The sequence below is a fragment of the Ranitomeya variabilis genome, chromosome 4, assembly GCF_051348905.1.
Source record: "Ranitomeya variabilis isolate aRanVar5 chromosome 4, aRanVar5.hap1, whole genome shotgun sequence".
Lineage (NCBI taxonomy): Eukaryota > Metazoa > Chordata > Amphibia > Anura > Dendrobatidae > Ranitomeya > Ranitomeya variabilis.
Genome location: NC_135235.1, coordinates 464,623,454 through 464,640,660, shown reverse-complemented (window position 1 = coordinate 464,640,660; position 17,207 = coordinate 464,623,454). Strand labels below are relative to the sequence as shown.

The window sequence follows — 17,207 nt, the reverse complement described above, 5'->3', positions numbered from 1 at the left end:
CAGGGGTATATCAAGTATATAGGTCCTTTGGGTGGAATCCTTTTATTCTGGTCAGTAATTCAATCACCCACCTATGACTTTTGTATTCCTTACAAGTAGCCTAGACATTTATGGGGTGCTTGTCGGCGAGGCGTAAAATCCCTCCATATTGCCCACTTAACATATTTTATTTGGTCGACAAAGCAGCCGCTACAAATGTAGAATGTATGGCATATGTGTTTAAATGTGAGCATCTGGACTTGTTTTATTATCTTTTGTGAAAAATGTATTTTTATGCTGGTCGAATAAAAAATCTGTATATTTTTATTGTCACATCCAATTAACATTTTTGTAATAAAAGTAACAGTAGATACAAGAATTGCATGTTTCTTCATATACATTTACAGAATTTTAATTATAACTGATGTGACGAAACCTCAACTGATGTTGTCTCCTGACCCAAACTAAATGATATCACAGACAAAATATCCGTATTTCTTTCTCTCATCAGGTCTCAGACTGCTGAACGGCTGCCAGAACATATGAATACAAGTTCAGCACCACGGACAGGTCTTCCCGCTGTCTTCTTTTGGGCCGAGATGAAAAGGACATTGATGTCTCCGTCTCTACAGTGAGACAAGCATCGCGTGGCACGGTTCTAAACCGGCTTAAAAGGAAGCAAACTGGATGATTCAACAGAAAACTTCAACAGCGACCCACACAGTCAAAGCTTGACAAGTCATACATGCTTTTCACTTCAGTGTACTAAGAGTTGAAAAAGTGACCCACCTTGTTCTAAATGAGCCCGGGCCGATGATATTCCCATCATCTAACAATTTTTTTAAAGATTTTTGGCACATTACCTTCAACGTCAAGGATCCTCAGTTTTTGAGCCTTCATTTCAATGACCAGCATAGCTACATAATATATATATTATTATGTATTATATATATATCCATGTTGGCAACAATCCACTGTAGGTAAAAAGGACTATATCCCCTAATATAGATTTCTTTATGGCTACAATTTTTCATACATGGTAGCATAGTCCAGCGTTTCACATATCACCATATGAAACCATTATATATCCTACTAAATTGTATTTTGCATCACGGTATATTCCGAAACAGCTGTGCCTACCATATTAATGCAATCTGGTTTTCCTGAGATATCTTAATTACCTCCAAGTATTGTACACACCAGCTGAGTGTCTTTTAATACTGCACAGCATATTCCAGCATTGTATTGTATAGAGGAACATTATATTAAAGAACAGCTGGGTTTAGCTGTTCAAAAGAGGAACTCAAGTCCATTACACTACAGCAAAAGACAGCTTGAAGTGCGAGTTTATTACAGTACCTGAATAAGTTCATTATCATTGGTGTATTGTAGTTCGAGATCATACGTGCTTAGTGGGCGCAAATGCACAATGAAGATCTCCACTGTGCCGCAGAAAATCAATGGTATCCGAAGCCAGCATGGTATTTTTGGATGAGAATAAAGTGTGTTTGCATCTTCGTATAAACGTCATCCAATACATGTGGAACCCTATACGATCCGATAAAGTATAAATCACGGCATAATAATCGAAGGTTACACTGACCCTACTTAAACAGTCCATTGACTTGCACGTAGGTGCCTCCTAGTCCACCCTGGGATATCGTTGACTTATTTTTGTCAGCAAGTGGTTGAACATACTCGGAAAATGTCTTGAGAGCATGTCTACAAACTAGTAAAAGAAGAATGAAGTTCTCCTGTGCCATTACGACTCCTTGTGTACCTATGCCCCCTGCGTGATGTGACGCCCCAAGGATCCTGTGGACTTGGGATGGCTGCACAAGGCTTTGCCTGGACTGTGGTGCTGATTTTCTGCAGCTCGAAGCTCTTGGGAATGGTTTCCATGGAGACAGGATTGTCGTTAGAGGTGTCTGGACGGGTGAAGCGTGGCTGGGTGTGGAATCAGTTCTTTGTTGTGGAGGAATATACAGGGACAGAACCACTATACGTGGGGAAGGTAAGGAGACGTGTGACAGCTCTTCAGATTGAGAGGCGCCCTGGGTGGGGGCTGCTTGTAAAGGGTAAACTGACAGAACAGTGCCTGAAGGAGAGAACGTAAGGAGGACACAGTGTCTGAAGGTCCTCACAAGGGAAAAGTCAAAGCCTAGGGGAGAGCAAGCGGAGACAAAAGCCTGAGGGGGACACGTGGGCGAATCAAACACTGAGAGATCATGCTCACGAGATGAGGTTTGAGAGCAAACCTGAGACACGTTATACCGCAGGGTAATCACGCTGCTAGGAGTAATAGAGGTCTAGTCATGAAAGCGCGAGAGAATATTCACATCATCTATTCCATTTCAATTTCATGGATTTTTGTTGCCGTCTTTCCTCTTCATCAAAGTCTGGAAAATTTACTTAGCGAATTTGCATTGCAATCAAGTGCACCTTTAAATCCTTTCTTCATTGAAGTCACATTTCATATACAAATTCAATTTATACAAGTTTGTCTGCCAACCAGGTAACGTCTGATATTTGGGTCTCCAAGGCCAGGGCATGTGCTTGCAAACAATTTTCTATGGGACTCCAATTTTTATTTTTTTTCTTCAAGTTCTCAAGTTATTTTTGTACATCAATAGCAACAATGAAAAGTTGTATTATAAGGTATGAGTTTTCCCAATGCTGAAGTTGAAAAAAAAAAAGTTTACTTGAGCATTTGTTTTAGGTCTAGGCAAGGTCCTAACAATAAAATTGCTCCTTTTTTTGCATAGGTAATTTATGCAGGAGGATAGAGAGAGTCTAGATCAAAAGGCAACATAGTTGTGAATACTAAAATAGCATATTCTATTTCTGAATTATAAGGAATCTGTCACTAGGTTTTTGCTGTCTAATCTAAGATCAGCATAAGTCGAGACAAAAAAACAGAGACACTGATTCCAGTGATGTGTCTCTTTCTCTGCCTTTTTCTGTAGTTTTTAGAAAAATCACTGTTTTATCAGCAAGAGATTATCAAAGAGAGTTTGGTAAGATATTGTGGTGTCTAAGCTCTAATCTCAAGGACAACAGCTGTTCGAATGCGGGAAGAGATGTTTTACTAGTAGAAAAAGATACTGTATATATATAGGAAAATATGATGGAAAAGAACAAATGCGAGTGTGTACAGAGCATCAAAGTTTGCTCAAGTCATGAACATATGCCTTAGTTCTTCTGCTTACATTATTGAGGTCTTGCTAGTTTATAGAAAAATGTTTGCATGTGGCAGGAGATTTCTACTGCTAGCTGTCTAATGGAATGTCAGCACCAGGACCGGTCTCGCTGACTTCTTAAAGGGAACCTGTCACCTGGTACAGGTGGTCTTATCTGTGGATGACATGGTGTAGAAAAGGAGAAATTGAGCAAAATGATAAACAAGTTTTTTGGAAAAAGAGTCAATATAAATTGTGTTTTCTTAATTAATATCCCTGGTGTTTGAATGCACATGAGTCCAGTGGGCGGTCCTATAGGTGACATTTATATCTACATGCACAGTCATACAGGGAAGACTGTCAATCACTGAATAGGCCCACCCACTGGACTGGTATGTATATGAAAACCAGGGATTTCAATGGACAAAATGTAAGTTTTACTGAAACGTTTCCCACAATAATGTGTATCAATCTCATCAGCTCTTCCTGCTCTATAACATCCTGCCTGCAGATCAGTTACCATTTTCAGCATGACAGGTTCCTATTAAGAAACCAAAATAAATGTCTCAAACTCTGCAAAAACACTAATCTCGTACATAGGGAAGGAGAGATCGCTCACCTGCATAATGAACACCTCCGACCGTGGCAGAGAAGCATCGCATGGAGACGCCCCGGTCAGGGCTGAGGCAAGAAGAGCATCAGAGAAGAGATCATCCAGAGATGGTAGGTACGTCAGTACAGAACTTAACCTTTATTCTTATAGATTAAAAGCAGGAAAGTGCTGACAAATCCACAGAGTTTAGCAGAACGTACTCCTTTATGCCATGAATAAGTCATTATGCCGAAACGTGTAGGTTCCGCTAAACACTGTGGATTTGCTTGCACTTTCCTGCTTTTAATCTATAAGAATAAAAGTCAAGTTTATTACTTACCTACCATCTCTGGATGATCTCTACTCTGAGTACTATTCTATAGATGCAGCTTCATTACAGTTACCATTAGGCTATGTTTCCACGGTCAGTTTTGGCAGCACTTTGGACGCAGCTCCATCCAAACCGCTGCCCCCTTTTGTACGTGTGGTGAATCTGCATGTGTTCATTGAACCATGCTGAATAACCACATCTTATACATAGGATGGTGATATATATTCTGCGGAGCCTGAGCCTCTCCACAAGATAAATTAACATGCTGCGGTCTGGAAAGACGCACCGCATGTCCGGTTACGCATGGAAGCCGGAGGCATCCATGCGCGCATAGTGGAGATGGAATTTCATGAAATCCCCTCCACCATGCTGTAACATCTGGCCGCTGCGGATTGGACGCTGCGGCTGCATGCAGAATCCAATCCGCAGCCAATACTGACCGTGAAAACTTAGCCTTATGTGCTTAAATAATACTTTCAAATACTCCCCAATCAATAAAGTAAGGAATGTAGTTCAATCTCATGCATCTGCCTTACCATAGGTTTAGGGCATCAAGTTTGTGATCAGGGCCATAAGCCTCAAGTGCCATTAGAACCTGTTGCACTCCCGTCAGCAGCGATCGGTGATGTACCCTGTGTGACCATAAGACCAGCCTTACATGTAGCATAGCCTTCAATGTGCTAAAGAGAAGCCATGTGTGTCTTATACAACATAGACCAATCAACCTGAGATGCCACTAATTTATCCTTATTATATGTTAAAACCATACTTTTACTATTATCTATAGTAGACTTCATTCATTGAGGCTAAGGTAGCCATTAGTATCCATCTAACCTGATTTTCTTCTCAACCTTACTAAGTAATCATTGTAAAACCATGCACATAATTATTACTCTATGCATGGAGCTACAGGGTCATTTGCTAAGTGCAATACCATTGTCTAATGACTGTAGAGACTCATCTCCTTAGCTCTACAGCACAAAGCAGCATGTCAAGTCATGTCAAGTATCTCGCCTCCTCCATATTCCTCTTGGATTACCCAACCTTTTACTTAATAGAAAATTATTACTGGTACACTGGGCACGTGAACAATATTTTTTCTTTACATGGGTTGTCTCATTTTTATTTATAAGCTCGGGTACAGCAAAAAATTAAAAAGTATGGAAGTATGGAAAGTATGCATACTGCTTGTAATATACCTTCAAATCCATTATTTTCATTCTTCTTGTTCCCCATTTACTCAAATGTCCTTCTTGGTTGGCTGAGTGGAGTGTGCATGTCCAGAGTATGCACTCACCAATAGCAAGAAGACGTAGCACTGAAGGGTTATGTGTTTACTGCACATCCTCCTCTTCCATTACTGGTAGGCCCCAATAGACTGTGAGTAATCATTTATCTGGATAAGGAGGTATTTTCAATACAAGATTGCATTTGGACCTTTCACCAAATTTTTGGTTTGTTTTTCATTTCGGCTCTTCATTGCGGAGATATTAGCAATCAAAATATTTGTCACCTAATGAAGTAAATTTAGTTAAAGTAGTTGTACAGTACTTGGACAACCCCTTGTTATACCCCACACTCAGCTCTGTTAAAACTCACCTCCTGTGCTTGCGCCATTCCAGTGGTGTCGGCACTGGCTCTCCCGGGACTCTCATGCTGTTGCTGTGACACATGAGCCCGGTGCCCAATCAGCACTGATGTCAGTGTCCCCACCTTTTGTCGTATTGAACATGAAGAGGAAGTCAGAGACCAATGACAGCCCTAACTTCCTCTTCAGGTTCAATTCGACAGAAGGCGGGGACACTGACATCAGCGCTGATTGGGCACCGGGCTCACGTGTCACAGCCACAGCATGAGAGTCCCAGGAACATGAGTGTCATCATCACTGGAACAGCGCCAGCACAAGAGGGGAGTATAAGGTTTTTTATTTTATCTGGGCCAAACATTTAGATCAAGAAAGGGTTGTCTTGTTGTGGACAACTCCTTTAAGTTCAAGTGAGTGTTTTTAATATGGACGTGTACTTCTTTTCCCTGTATATCTGATAAGACTCATTTGAACTTAACAAAAGTTAACTCATGAGGTGCCAAATACTTTCAATGTTATATCTTCAAAATGGAGAGGTGAAATCAAAAACATATAGAAGTGTTTTATTCTGTTGTGCAGTCAGTGTTACAGCATGTGTCCAATTCAACATGAAAAATTTTGTGAAAGGACCTCTTTAATTTATAGTAGGGAATAAGTAACCATTCCCAACATAATGACAATAAAGCAAATTCCCCTTTAATACTCCCCTTTAATAAATTACTCATGAGAGAGTATAAGGAGTTAATGTAATTTATTACATTGGGAGGATTACCACATGAATATGCTTATACCAGCTAGCAGTTTGAAAAATGGGATTTTCAATGAATTATTCATTGTATATGCACTAAAAATTGAAGCATATGCACTAAAATCCTTTATTTCCACAGTCATGATATGCTAAGGAGCACTCATTTATTTATTCACATAATATAATTTGACATTTAGGCTCCAGTCCTCACCTAAAGTTAAGATCATCTTCATAGGCAACATAAGGCTAAGTTCACACTTGTGTGTGGCTGGTCTGCGTATGGCTGCGTAGTTCCTCCCTTAAGCGCCGCCTATGCCATGTCTACTTCCGCATGCGTCCTGTGTCATCCTGCGTACCTATCTTTAACATTGGGTACACAGGGACATGCGTTGTACGAGTTCCCATGTGGTCGGCGGGCATGTCAAAATGCCGCATGCAGACGCATTTGCATACAACCCAATGTTAAAGATAGGTACACAGGACAATGCAGGATGCATGCGGAAGTAGGCGGAGCGTAGGTGGATCTTAAGGGAGGAACTACGCAGCCATAAGCAAACCAGCCACACGCAAGTGTGAAACCAGCCTTAAAAACCAGCCTAAGACCGGGGTCACACTAGAGAGAAATATGGACGAGGGAGAGGCGCAAAAACAACGCATTGCACTCGGACCAATGTTTCTCTATGGGGCAGCTTCCATCAGCCGTATATTTGTCTGCCGTATATAACGGGCAGAGAAAATTGCAGCATGCTGCGATTGTCAGCGTATTCCTCCAAAAATCCGCCAATGAAAGTCTATGGGTGCGAGAAAATTACTGATTACACACGGACCATGCGTGTGACTTGTCCTATAGAAAAGCCGGTAATTCAGTGCTGTGTACAGTAAAATCACACTGACAGGTTAGAATAGAATAGAATAGATAAAATAAATATCTACACACAAAATAGGTATATATACAGTATATATGTCATTGACACACACACACACACATATATATATATATATATATATATATATATATATATATATATATATATATATATATTTATATTTAATACAGAGCTAGATAGCATAAAAGCCGGTAATTGAATTTCCGGCTTTTGCTAACTCCTCACCAAACCCGACAGGATATGAGGCATGGTTTACATACAGTAAACCATTTCATATCCGTTAGATTTTTACATATTCCTCACTAATAATGTTAGCAGTTTGTGTGTTCAAAATTTTGGAGCTCTAGGTGTTAAAATAAGGGGTTAAATCACGGAAAAAACTGGTGTGGGCTCCCGCGCAATTTTCCCCGCCAGAGTGGGAAAGCCAGTGACTGAGGGCAGATATTAATAGCCTAGAGAGGGATCATGGTTATTCCCCCCCCCCCCCGGCTAAAAACACCTGCCCCCAGCCACCCCAGAAAAGGCACATCTGTAAGTTGCGCCTATTCTGGCACTTAGCCACTCTCTTCCCACCCCTCGGTAGCGGTGGGGTATAAGGTAATAAGGGGTTAATGTTACCTTGCTATTGTAAGGTGACATTAAGCCTGGTTAACAATGGAGAGATGCAATAAGACACCTATCCATTATTAATCCAATATGCTCTTGGCATACTTTAGATTAATAGCCATATCACTGGTTCAACAACCATATTAATGTAACATCAATATGTTATAGTACATAGAATGAAGACTACAGGAGTCCAGCAACCATACATTATGCCATCCCACACTATAATGCTGGGAGATGGACCGGTGTGACATTCAACCATAAAGGCCTCTTCATGACTTGGCCCACATCTCTAGTCCAATATGCAGCTACCATTGCGTCAAGGACAAAATCAAGATTCATCGCTAAAGAGGATAGACTGTCATCTTGTTCGGCACCATGATAACCTTTGAGTATGGTGGCACAAGGTCAATGGAAGGCCAGTAGCTGGATGTTGCAGTATCAAACATGGAACCAGTGATACGGCTATTTCTTCAATGTGTCCCAAGAACCATTTTTCAACATAACAATGGCAGACCACATGTTGTTCTTTCTACTGTGAGCAGCCTGTGTGGCCTAAACATGCTACCATAGGGTGTAGCGTCTCACGACTTACCTCCTATCGAAGACAAATCTTGGACACCATTCGGCAACAATTGCAAAGGTAGCTGCTAGCAGCTGATGTTGATGATTTGCCCAGGTACAAACATCACGGCAGAACATTCTTCAGACAACCATTAATAACCTCATTGATTGCAGCCAAGGCGTATAAGTGCAGGTATCAATACTGAATAAATCGAGATGTTTTGAAAATTTAGTTTCAATATTTTTACCATTAGCATGTGATTAACATATCTATCCATCCTGAGATTTCCATAATTCCAAGACATTTTCCTTTTTTGTGTTGCTATCTCAATGTTGAGGAGTATATATACTTGGTCTAATTTTAGTCACCATGTAATGAAGAAGATTTGTCTAAAGAAGTATCAGAGAGAAGTCAAGGAGTTGGCCAAAGCAACCAACTCAGTTTTGTTGCCCATTCTTCAAGGATCTCTGGAAAATTAGAACTGGATCTGATTTCTTACTATGGGCAATTGTCCCATTATGATTTATTTCCACTAGCTTTGATAAATTCTTCCACAATAGCCAAGACAGAGCATAATCAGAATATGAAAACTAGTTCAGAGGCATATCATAAGATGTCTATACCATTGGCAAGTGAATGGGACTGAGCTATAATACCAGCTACAGCCCGTGTAAAACAATGGCGCTATGTCTAAAAGAAGAAAGCAGATATTTTAGACCAATGTATTACAAGCTCTTTATGAGTAAAAGCTGTGCATACACTGTTCCTTTCAGCCTGTGTGGCTAATACCCTCTTCCGTGATAAAAGGATTAAAAGGATCATTACCTGACAAAATTAGAAAATGTGTTTATAAGATGATTTCTGATCTGCCCTATAGGAGCGTATATGTGGCTTCTTCCCAGCCAGTAACAAGGGCCTACAGCGCTTTGGCTGAGAAGCTGAATTGCTGGACCTTGACCAACATAGATCGAGTGACAGAATCAACCTCTGCCAGACAAAGTCATTAATAAATAACATGTGCAGGCTGGATGCACTGATCAATCTTTACCTGCTGTCACAAGCCTATGTTTCTGCAGAATATTATAGTGCTCGGTAAATTGTATTGCGGACATTATTATAGTCACAACTAACCGTCTTCCATAATTCAAGCTGATGTGTCATGCACATGGCTATTTAAGAACCTGTGTAATAAATGTGCTATATACAGTAAAATCTGTCATGTTTTTGAAAATAACTCCTAAAAAAAAAGTGGAGAGATAGAGACATACATACGTGCTGATACACAGACATGTAGACATGTTCCAACAGTTGTCCATGCTCCTGCTACTTCAGGTCTATAGGACAGAATTACTACACAGAGATAATTATAATGTGTGAGAAAAACGTGTTCGAACTGCAATAAAACCCTATATTTTACCGCCTTACAGGGGTGGATATACCATATGTGCAACCTATGGAGTTGGACAGGGGCCCAGTAGATAATGAGGGCCCAGTGTCACCTCATATGCAGCTTTTTACTGTCTATCAGATGGCATGTGAGGGACTGAAATAATTAATTACATGGTTTATAATTACTACAGTTGTGGATTATTAGACAGACATAAAACAGATGCTCTATAATGAGCTATTAGGAACTGCGCAGCCTGTACACCCTGGACCCTTTAGTATAAATTTAGTACAACTTCCTGTAGAAGTTCTGATAATGCCGCCTATTAATCATCAATTACTATCACAAAGGGCAACAAGATAAAATGTGGTAATCTCAAGGCAGAGTAGTGTGGAAAATAGCATTTATGGCTGCTCTGATATCTATATGCTATAAATGAGCCTGAGAAACAGTTGATGTTCACAGAGGATAGCTTTCCGAATATTTCCAAATTACCAAACACGAAGAAAATAGTCAAAATATGCCAAAACTATAAAAGTTTGTTGATACATAAAATTAACAATAAAAAAATACATGGGTAAACTTAGCACGGGAAAAATTTGATTTAATCTGTGGGTGAAAAAAGAGAGGCTGGAGTATAAGTCCGGACTTCATAGTAAAGTGCAGACAAGCCAAAAATATATTATCCCATGTTAGAAGTTCATAAGAGACATTTATAGAAACGGGTACCCCTACATTCAATTGCCACTCAATGTGGATTGGTAGCAAAAAGATCATCAAATATGGCAGCAGGAATCCAGTGTCTGAGTTCTTTTGTTGTACGCCGCGCATGTTCAGAAACTACAATCAATGCAGGGAATAATTACCCATTCTATTAGTCCGTCCTGCCTAGACCACAGCCACGTTCCCCAACGCGCGTTTCGCATCAATGTCTCGTCTCATGGTGCATGACTCAACCCCATCACCTCATCCTTCCCGACTGACTGTCAGGAGTTAGCTGAAGCACATCTTGCTTGTAGATGCTGCTGGCTCCTCCTGATCTCAACCTAACAGCTCTATTTGCAACTGTGTACAGCCAAGCAGGAGTCCCCTTAAGGCATGGGAGCCCTGGGCATATTCCAAGTTTCCCCCTCCTTGCAACACCATCCATGCCTGTGCTATACTGTAGGTCATAAAGACTGGAAATATCAGATTGAGACAACCCCTTTAATAAGTCTTAGAATCAGCATTTTACATACAGTATTTAGCTATACTGACAATGTGACCGAAAACTATAAGCACAGGACACACGTGCCATTATGTTCTCTAAAATGGATTTAGGATGCTGCTGAGATGACGCCCGTAAAGTGTACCATATTTAGGCTTTAATTGCACTGTGTTTTAGCACAACTGACAATAGATTTTTCTATTTTGTCATTAGAGAGGTTCATAGTCATACCATTCAATGTAATCTGCCATTCTCCTGAGGACCGTATGCTACTTCACATTGTCAAAAGAGACTCATATGAATGGAATATTATAGTTAATCACGTAATCTGCAACCGTCATGTGACATTTTGAGAAATATGGAGGGTAGGCTGACAACGATAGTGAATGCAGTTTTAAAGAATGCTCCAGTTCATAAGATCTCCATTATTGATACTTGCCCCCAGGGCACCCTACTATCTTCAATATATAATGCAATCGCACTATTGTAAGTCTCTTGTCTATATATAATGCATTTCCATGCCTATACTAAGTCCTGAAAATCACATTAGAGGGAAATTTGAATAAGCTCTTACTCGTATTCTTAAGCTATCAAATGTCAGATTGAGATCCACAAATACTAATACATGCCTTTCTGTCAAATACACTGTCATGGGCAGACATTCCCTTAACCAGAGATGCTGCCTACAAGAAATTTATATGTAGATAAGCCATTTGATTTTCAGCTGATACTGCCCTTTCAACACTTAAAGATTTTTGGACGCTGACTGTATAAGATTGAATGTAAAAAAGCCTTTTAATTTTCAGCTGATTCTGCCAATTTTAATGGTTAATGTTTGTGATGTTACATAAGGAGTGATGTTTGTGATGATCACTGCGCCTACATGGGGTTTGGTATTTTTACTGTGATACTTTATGATGAGCAATTACACAATGTAAAAAATGAAAGCTGCCTTGTCACCCTCCTGACATGCATGTTAGAAGAAATACTTACCCCCTAAAGCATTGTAGTTCCGTTCCTACGTTTGGCTTCAAAATTTATTAGGATTGACAAAAAACATTTGCAGGACTCTGTCCTGCTGTCACGTAACTTGTCTGGGGCTGTCGGACCAAAGCTCTGCATCCTTCGTCCTACCTGCCATCATCCCCAGTGCCCCTTCTGATTAGTAGGCCTTCCGCAATGCATACATGAAATCCTTTTGGGACTACTAATACCCTGTTTTTCCAAAAATAAGACTGGGTCTTAGATTATTTTTTGCTCCGAAAGATGGGTTAGGACTTTTTTTTCAAGGGATATCTTTTATTTTTTTTCCATAAACAACAATCCACATTATTTTTATGTCACTATGTCATTAAAAGTCCTTAAACAGTTTCAACCATGAACCTTGGTCGTGGACAATTGACCATTTTGCCCACCCGCCTCCCTCAAACGCCAGTCCCAACTGTAACTAGAGCATATTTTTGGATTAGGGTTTATATTTGAAGCATACTCCAAAAATCCTGTGAAACCATACTAAGGCCTATTTTTGGGATAGGTCTTATTTTCAGGGAAACACGGTATGTAGGTGAGCTGGAAATACAAGCAGTTAGGAGATTTGTAGGGCTCTGGTCCGTCAGCCACAGGCTACTGATGTGGTCACTGGAACAGGGTCCTGCAAATATTTTTGATCAACATTAAAATGTATGAATAATTAATAACTGAGAGCTATGTCCCTACAAAGTCTGGCATATTCAGCACTGGTTGGACTGTGCCATGGTATTCTTGGACACCCCCTTCCTTAGCTGGAAACACTTAGTTTTTACATTTTTCATACATTTACAAGAGAAGCGGCACAACACAGAATTATAGGAAAAGAAGCTTAAAAATTATTTTAGAATTGAAGTATTTACTAAAAAATTGTCAGCAGAGGGTTGGAAGTCATCCATACACATTAGAAAGGCAGTAAGTCAACAAGTTTGTTCAATTTCCATCTAAAGTATATGGACAGCTTCATAGCCTCATAGTGAGAATATTGTGTTTATGTTTTTAACTGGGTAATTTAGCACTGGAGACTACAGCATGCTGCCCATCAAAAGCAATTGAGTTTAGACAAAGCCAAACAATGTTTCTTTTAATTGATTCGTGACCCCAATAACTTAGTTAGGCCAGTTATCCTGGACGTCTGTGTAGCGCCCCCACCGCCGCAGGGCCGAGGGGTACCCGGTACCGGGCCTCTGAGTCTCTGCTCCTAGGGTTGTCACGGTGGCTAGGCCCCGGTCCGTGACCCTGCCGTGGGGCGCACAGTCAATGCTAGGTGTGGATGTTGGTGGTGCAGTTGTGGGGTGCAGGTTGCGGTAAATAACGAGGACACCAGGTTGCAGTCTCTTTACCTCTTTACTGGAGATCTCTGAGTCCTCAGTCCAGAATACGGTTCACCAGGCTGCGCAAGTCCGGCCGGTCCAATGGCACCTCCAGAGTTCTCTTCACAGGTGGAAATCGGTGCCTTCCTTCTTAGCGCTATGTGTTGTAGTCCTTCCCTGCTGTGCTTACGGAAAGTACCCCACAACTGTTGTGTCTGTTTCTTAAGTTCCCTCACAACTCGATTAAATGATGTTCTTCTAATCATCCGTCCCTTCCTGATGTTGCAGTTAGAACGGCACCCGTTTGTCGGGTAGGCCTGGAGTTCTTCCGGGACCCTAGAGACGCCCCTCTCCCGCAATTGCCTCCCAAGACTTCATAGGTGATATGTGTTAGACAGCCCGCCTTAAACTGACTGTCCTGCCACTGTTTAGAGTATTGCTTGAAGCTGTATGTTATAATACTCCCTCGGCGTTCCGGCCACCGGTAGTGCGCCTCAGTAGGGTGTTGCTCCGGTCTTACAGCACGACCCCTACTGGAATTCTCCTATTGCTTGATCTCGTTTCTCACTCAGCACAATCTATCTCGCTTCTAGTCCTTTCCTGGGCCCCGCCGCTTCCCGGAGCTGGCGCGGACCCGTTACGTTCTTTCCAATGCCAAGCCTCTGTCAGGATCCCACCCCTGACAGAGACCCTACTGTCTCTTCCTCCACAACACCCTCTGCCACTAGGTGTTGCTTCGTCCAATCCAGTCAGCTTTCTGATCTAACTTCCTGCCTGACCCCCAGTTTACCCACTATGGTGGGGAGTGGCCTAATGAATAGAACCCTTAGCTCCCCCCGGAGGCCCGGCTGTGAAATGTATTGGTGTCTGTGATACCTGATCAGATAAACTCCTTCAGTGCCATCGGACGCACCATGGCTCCCCATAGTGGCGGAGCCACAGTACTGCAACGACCAGGACTCTGGGGCGCTGCATCTGCATATATGGAAATTGGTCAGATTTGATAGTTCAGAGTTTCCCTGAAAATAGACAAACAAATTTCTATTGGACAACACAATCTCGGTCATTGAACAGGACTTTCAAAAGTTACCCCATATCAGTGTTCTTCATATGACCATCGTGTGCTGATCCCAGGGACAGATGACTGTATATAAAGCTCTCCAGATAAATAGCTGTAGATCCCCACAGACTAATGGCCCCAAAGCAAAGGTAAATGCTCTATTTGTCACCCTCTGAAAAGAACTGAATTCCCAATGTATTGGTCACTGGACTTTCCAACTTGACAATGACACTGCCTTTAACTAAAATGTACTTCATTGATACGTAACACATAGGCCTTACCTATCTAAATCTACAGTATAATATTTTCTTGCTCTCATTATCAGGCCAAAAAAATGTTTTTCATAATTTTCTATGTTAACCTATATTGCTACCTTAAGTAGTGACTGAAAAAACCAAAGTGTCATTAAATACTGTATTATTATATATAACGGTGATAAGACAATTCCTGCAGAACAGGTAAATTAAATGATTAGTTCCTAGTCACAAAAACGTCAGTGCAAATCTCTCTGCTATTCCTATAAAGGTTCAAGGCATAACGTGCAATTATTTAGTATGACTAGATATGGTTGAATAAGTTGATCGTTCTGGAGGCCAATTCCCGGCTCTTTTATAGAAAATAACATTTTGTTCCAGTGTCAACATCTCACAAGAACCCCAGTGATTGTGTGTATTTGTACCAATCCTCCATGTAAATAGATGCAGGCGATCAGCGGTTGTCTTCACCAGATCTCCCAGTCCTTTCGTCTTTTGCAGTTTGTTGACTTGCATTCTTCCTTATAGAAGAGGAAGTGGCAAACGTCAAACACCTTCACGCTTTAAACCACATATGGGTTTCCCATTTCTGTTACAAAGTCTCTGTTATTATTTTTAGCAGATGATCCCATGCCCTATAGTCCCTATAACAACCATACTACCACTGTACCTATTACTGGTAAAGTTCCTGAGAAAAGAAGTCTTAATTCTTATGCAAATGAGAAGGCTTCAGTGTTCCCTTAGTGTGGACAAAAACTTGGTTCGCTGTCACACCGCCTCATTTGCATATTCGAGCAATTCCTCCACTCCTAAATGGCAGTGCTCCCATCACAGAACAAGCACTGTCTGAATGCTTTTGGCATATGTGCGGCCTCAAGCCTGCAGTGACCATGTGCCTTCTCCTCCCTGTTTCCTGTATTCTGACACCGCTTAGTACTAGTGATGAGCGAGTATACTCGTTGTTCAAGTTTTTCCGAGCACGCTCGGGTGGTCTTCGAGTATTTGTCAGTGCTCGGAGATTTAGTTTTTGTTGATACAGCTGCACGATTTACAGCTGCTAGCCAGCCTGAGTACATGTGGGGGTTGCCTGGTTGCTAGGGAATCCCACATGTATTCAGGCTGTCAAGAAGCCGCAAATCATGCAGCTGTGGGGATGAAAACTAAATCTGCAAGTACATCCAAATACTCAGAGACCACCCGAGTGTGCTCGGGAAAACCCGAGCAACAAGAATACTCGCTCATCACTACTCAGTACACTATCACACCCAGAAGTGCAGCGAGTGTCGTCTGAACGCATGCAACTACTGCATGTGCATGCGATCATGCTACAGCATTCTGGGAAGCGAGCACTGTCAATCAGAAGCAGAGGAAGTCCCCTCCAACACTGTATAGCCAAATATAGTTTTAAATATATAGAAATACTGTATATAGCCAAATATATATAGGAATATCCTTTACCCATACTTTTTATTTATCACCTTCATTGAGCCTTTAGCCAAGACATTTCATCACGTAGTATGTATTCTGACCACATGTTTCATTTATCTGAGATCCCTTCCAAAATATGTGTAACAGTTTAACTCATTTTGAATTTTGCTCCGGACTTCGAGTTAATCCCTTCAAGTCAGAAGCTCTGAGAATAATTATGACCCTCTGACTTGAAATGAAAAATGTCCCAGAATTTAGGTTTTAAGGTAGAAGCAGACGCGGACCGTATATTTTATTCAGATGTGACCATTCCCTAAAATCCCACAGCACTCTTTTACCCTAAACTATTTACTTGTATCCGAAGACTTTTGGAAGAAATTAATCACTAAAAATGGCCGTTGTATACCATATGAAAATCCATCCTAAGCGGCTCAATCTTTAGGGTATGTGCACACGTTGCAGATTTGCCTGCGGATTTTTCTGCACTAAATCCGCAGGTCTTGGCAGAAAACACAGGTGTGTTTTTAATGTGGTTTTTGTGCGGTTTTGACACGTTTTTTGCGCGGTTTTTGATGCGTTTTTTTATGCAGTTTTGTATGCGTTTTTGAAAGCTAAATAAAGATGTATTATTGAACAAAAAAAAGATTTGTGATGTCATGTCCTGTCCAACCTTCTCTTTTACATTTGTCCAACTCTCACTCTATTACACACATAGATAGACACATAGATAGATAGATAGATAGATAGATAGATAGATAGATAGATAGATAGATAGATAGATAGATAGATAGATAGATATATGGATAGACTTTCGCACATCAGGTTTTTGCCGTCAGGCACAATCCAGCGAGTTTTGAAAAAACAGATCCGTTTTTTTTTTCGCCAGATCCTTTTTTTTCTCAGGTGTATTAGGCTCCTTTTACACTTGCGTCGTGTGATGTCTGTCGCAATGCGTCGTTTTGGGGAAAAAACGGATCCTGCAAATGTGCCCGCAGGATGCGTTTTTTGCCCATAGACTTGTATTGCCGACGGATCGTGATGTATGGCCATACGTCGCGTC

The 17,207-nt window shown here is 41.1% G+C and overlaps 1 protein-coding gene across 2 annotated transcripts in view; it reads left to right on the top strand.

Moving 5' to 3' along the window:
- The window catches only part of CDH22 (cadherin 22), a 543,365-nt gene that overhangs the window by 353,026 nt on the left and 173,132 nt on the right, over positions 1 to 17,207 (top strand). For both annotated transcript variants that reach the window (XM_077251703.1, XM_077251704.1), the window contains exon 2: positions 491 to 1,993. In XM_077251703.1, coding sequence (XP_077107818.1) covers positions 1,808 to 1,993 — 186 coding nt within the window. In that variant the 5' untranslated portion in view covers positions 491 to 1,807. The remainder of the gene's footprint in view (positions 1 to 490; positions 1,994 to 17,207) is intronic.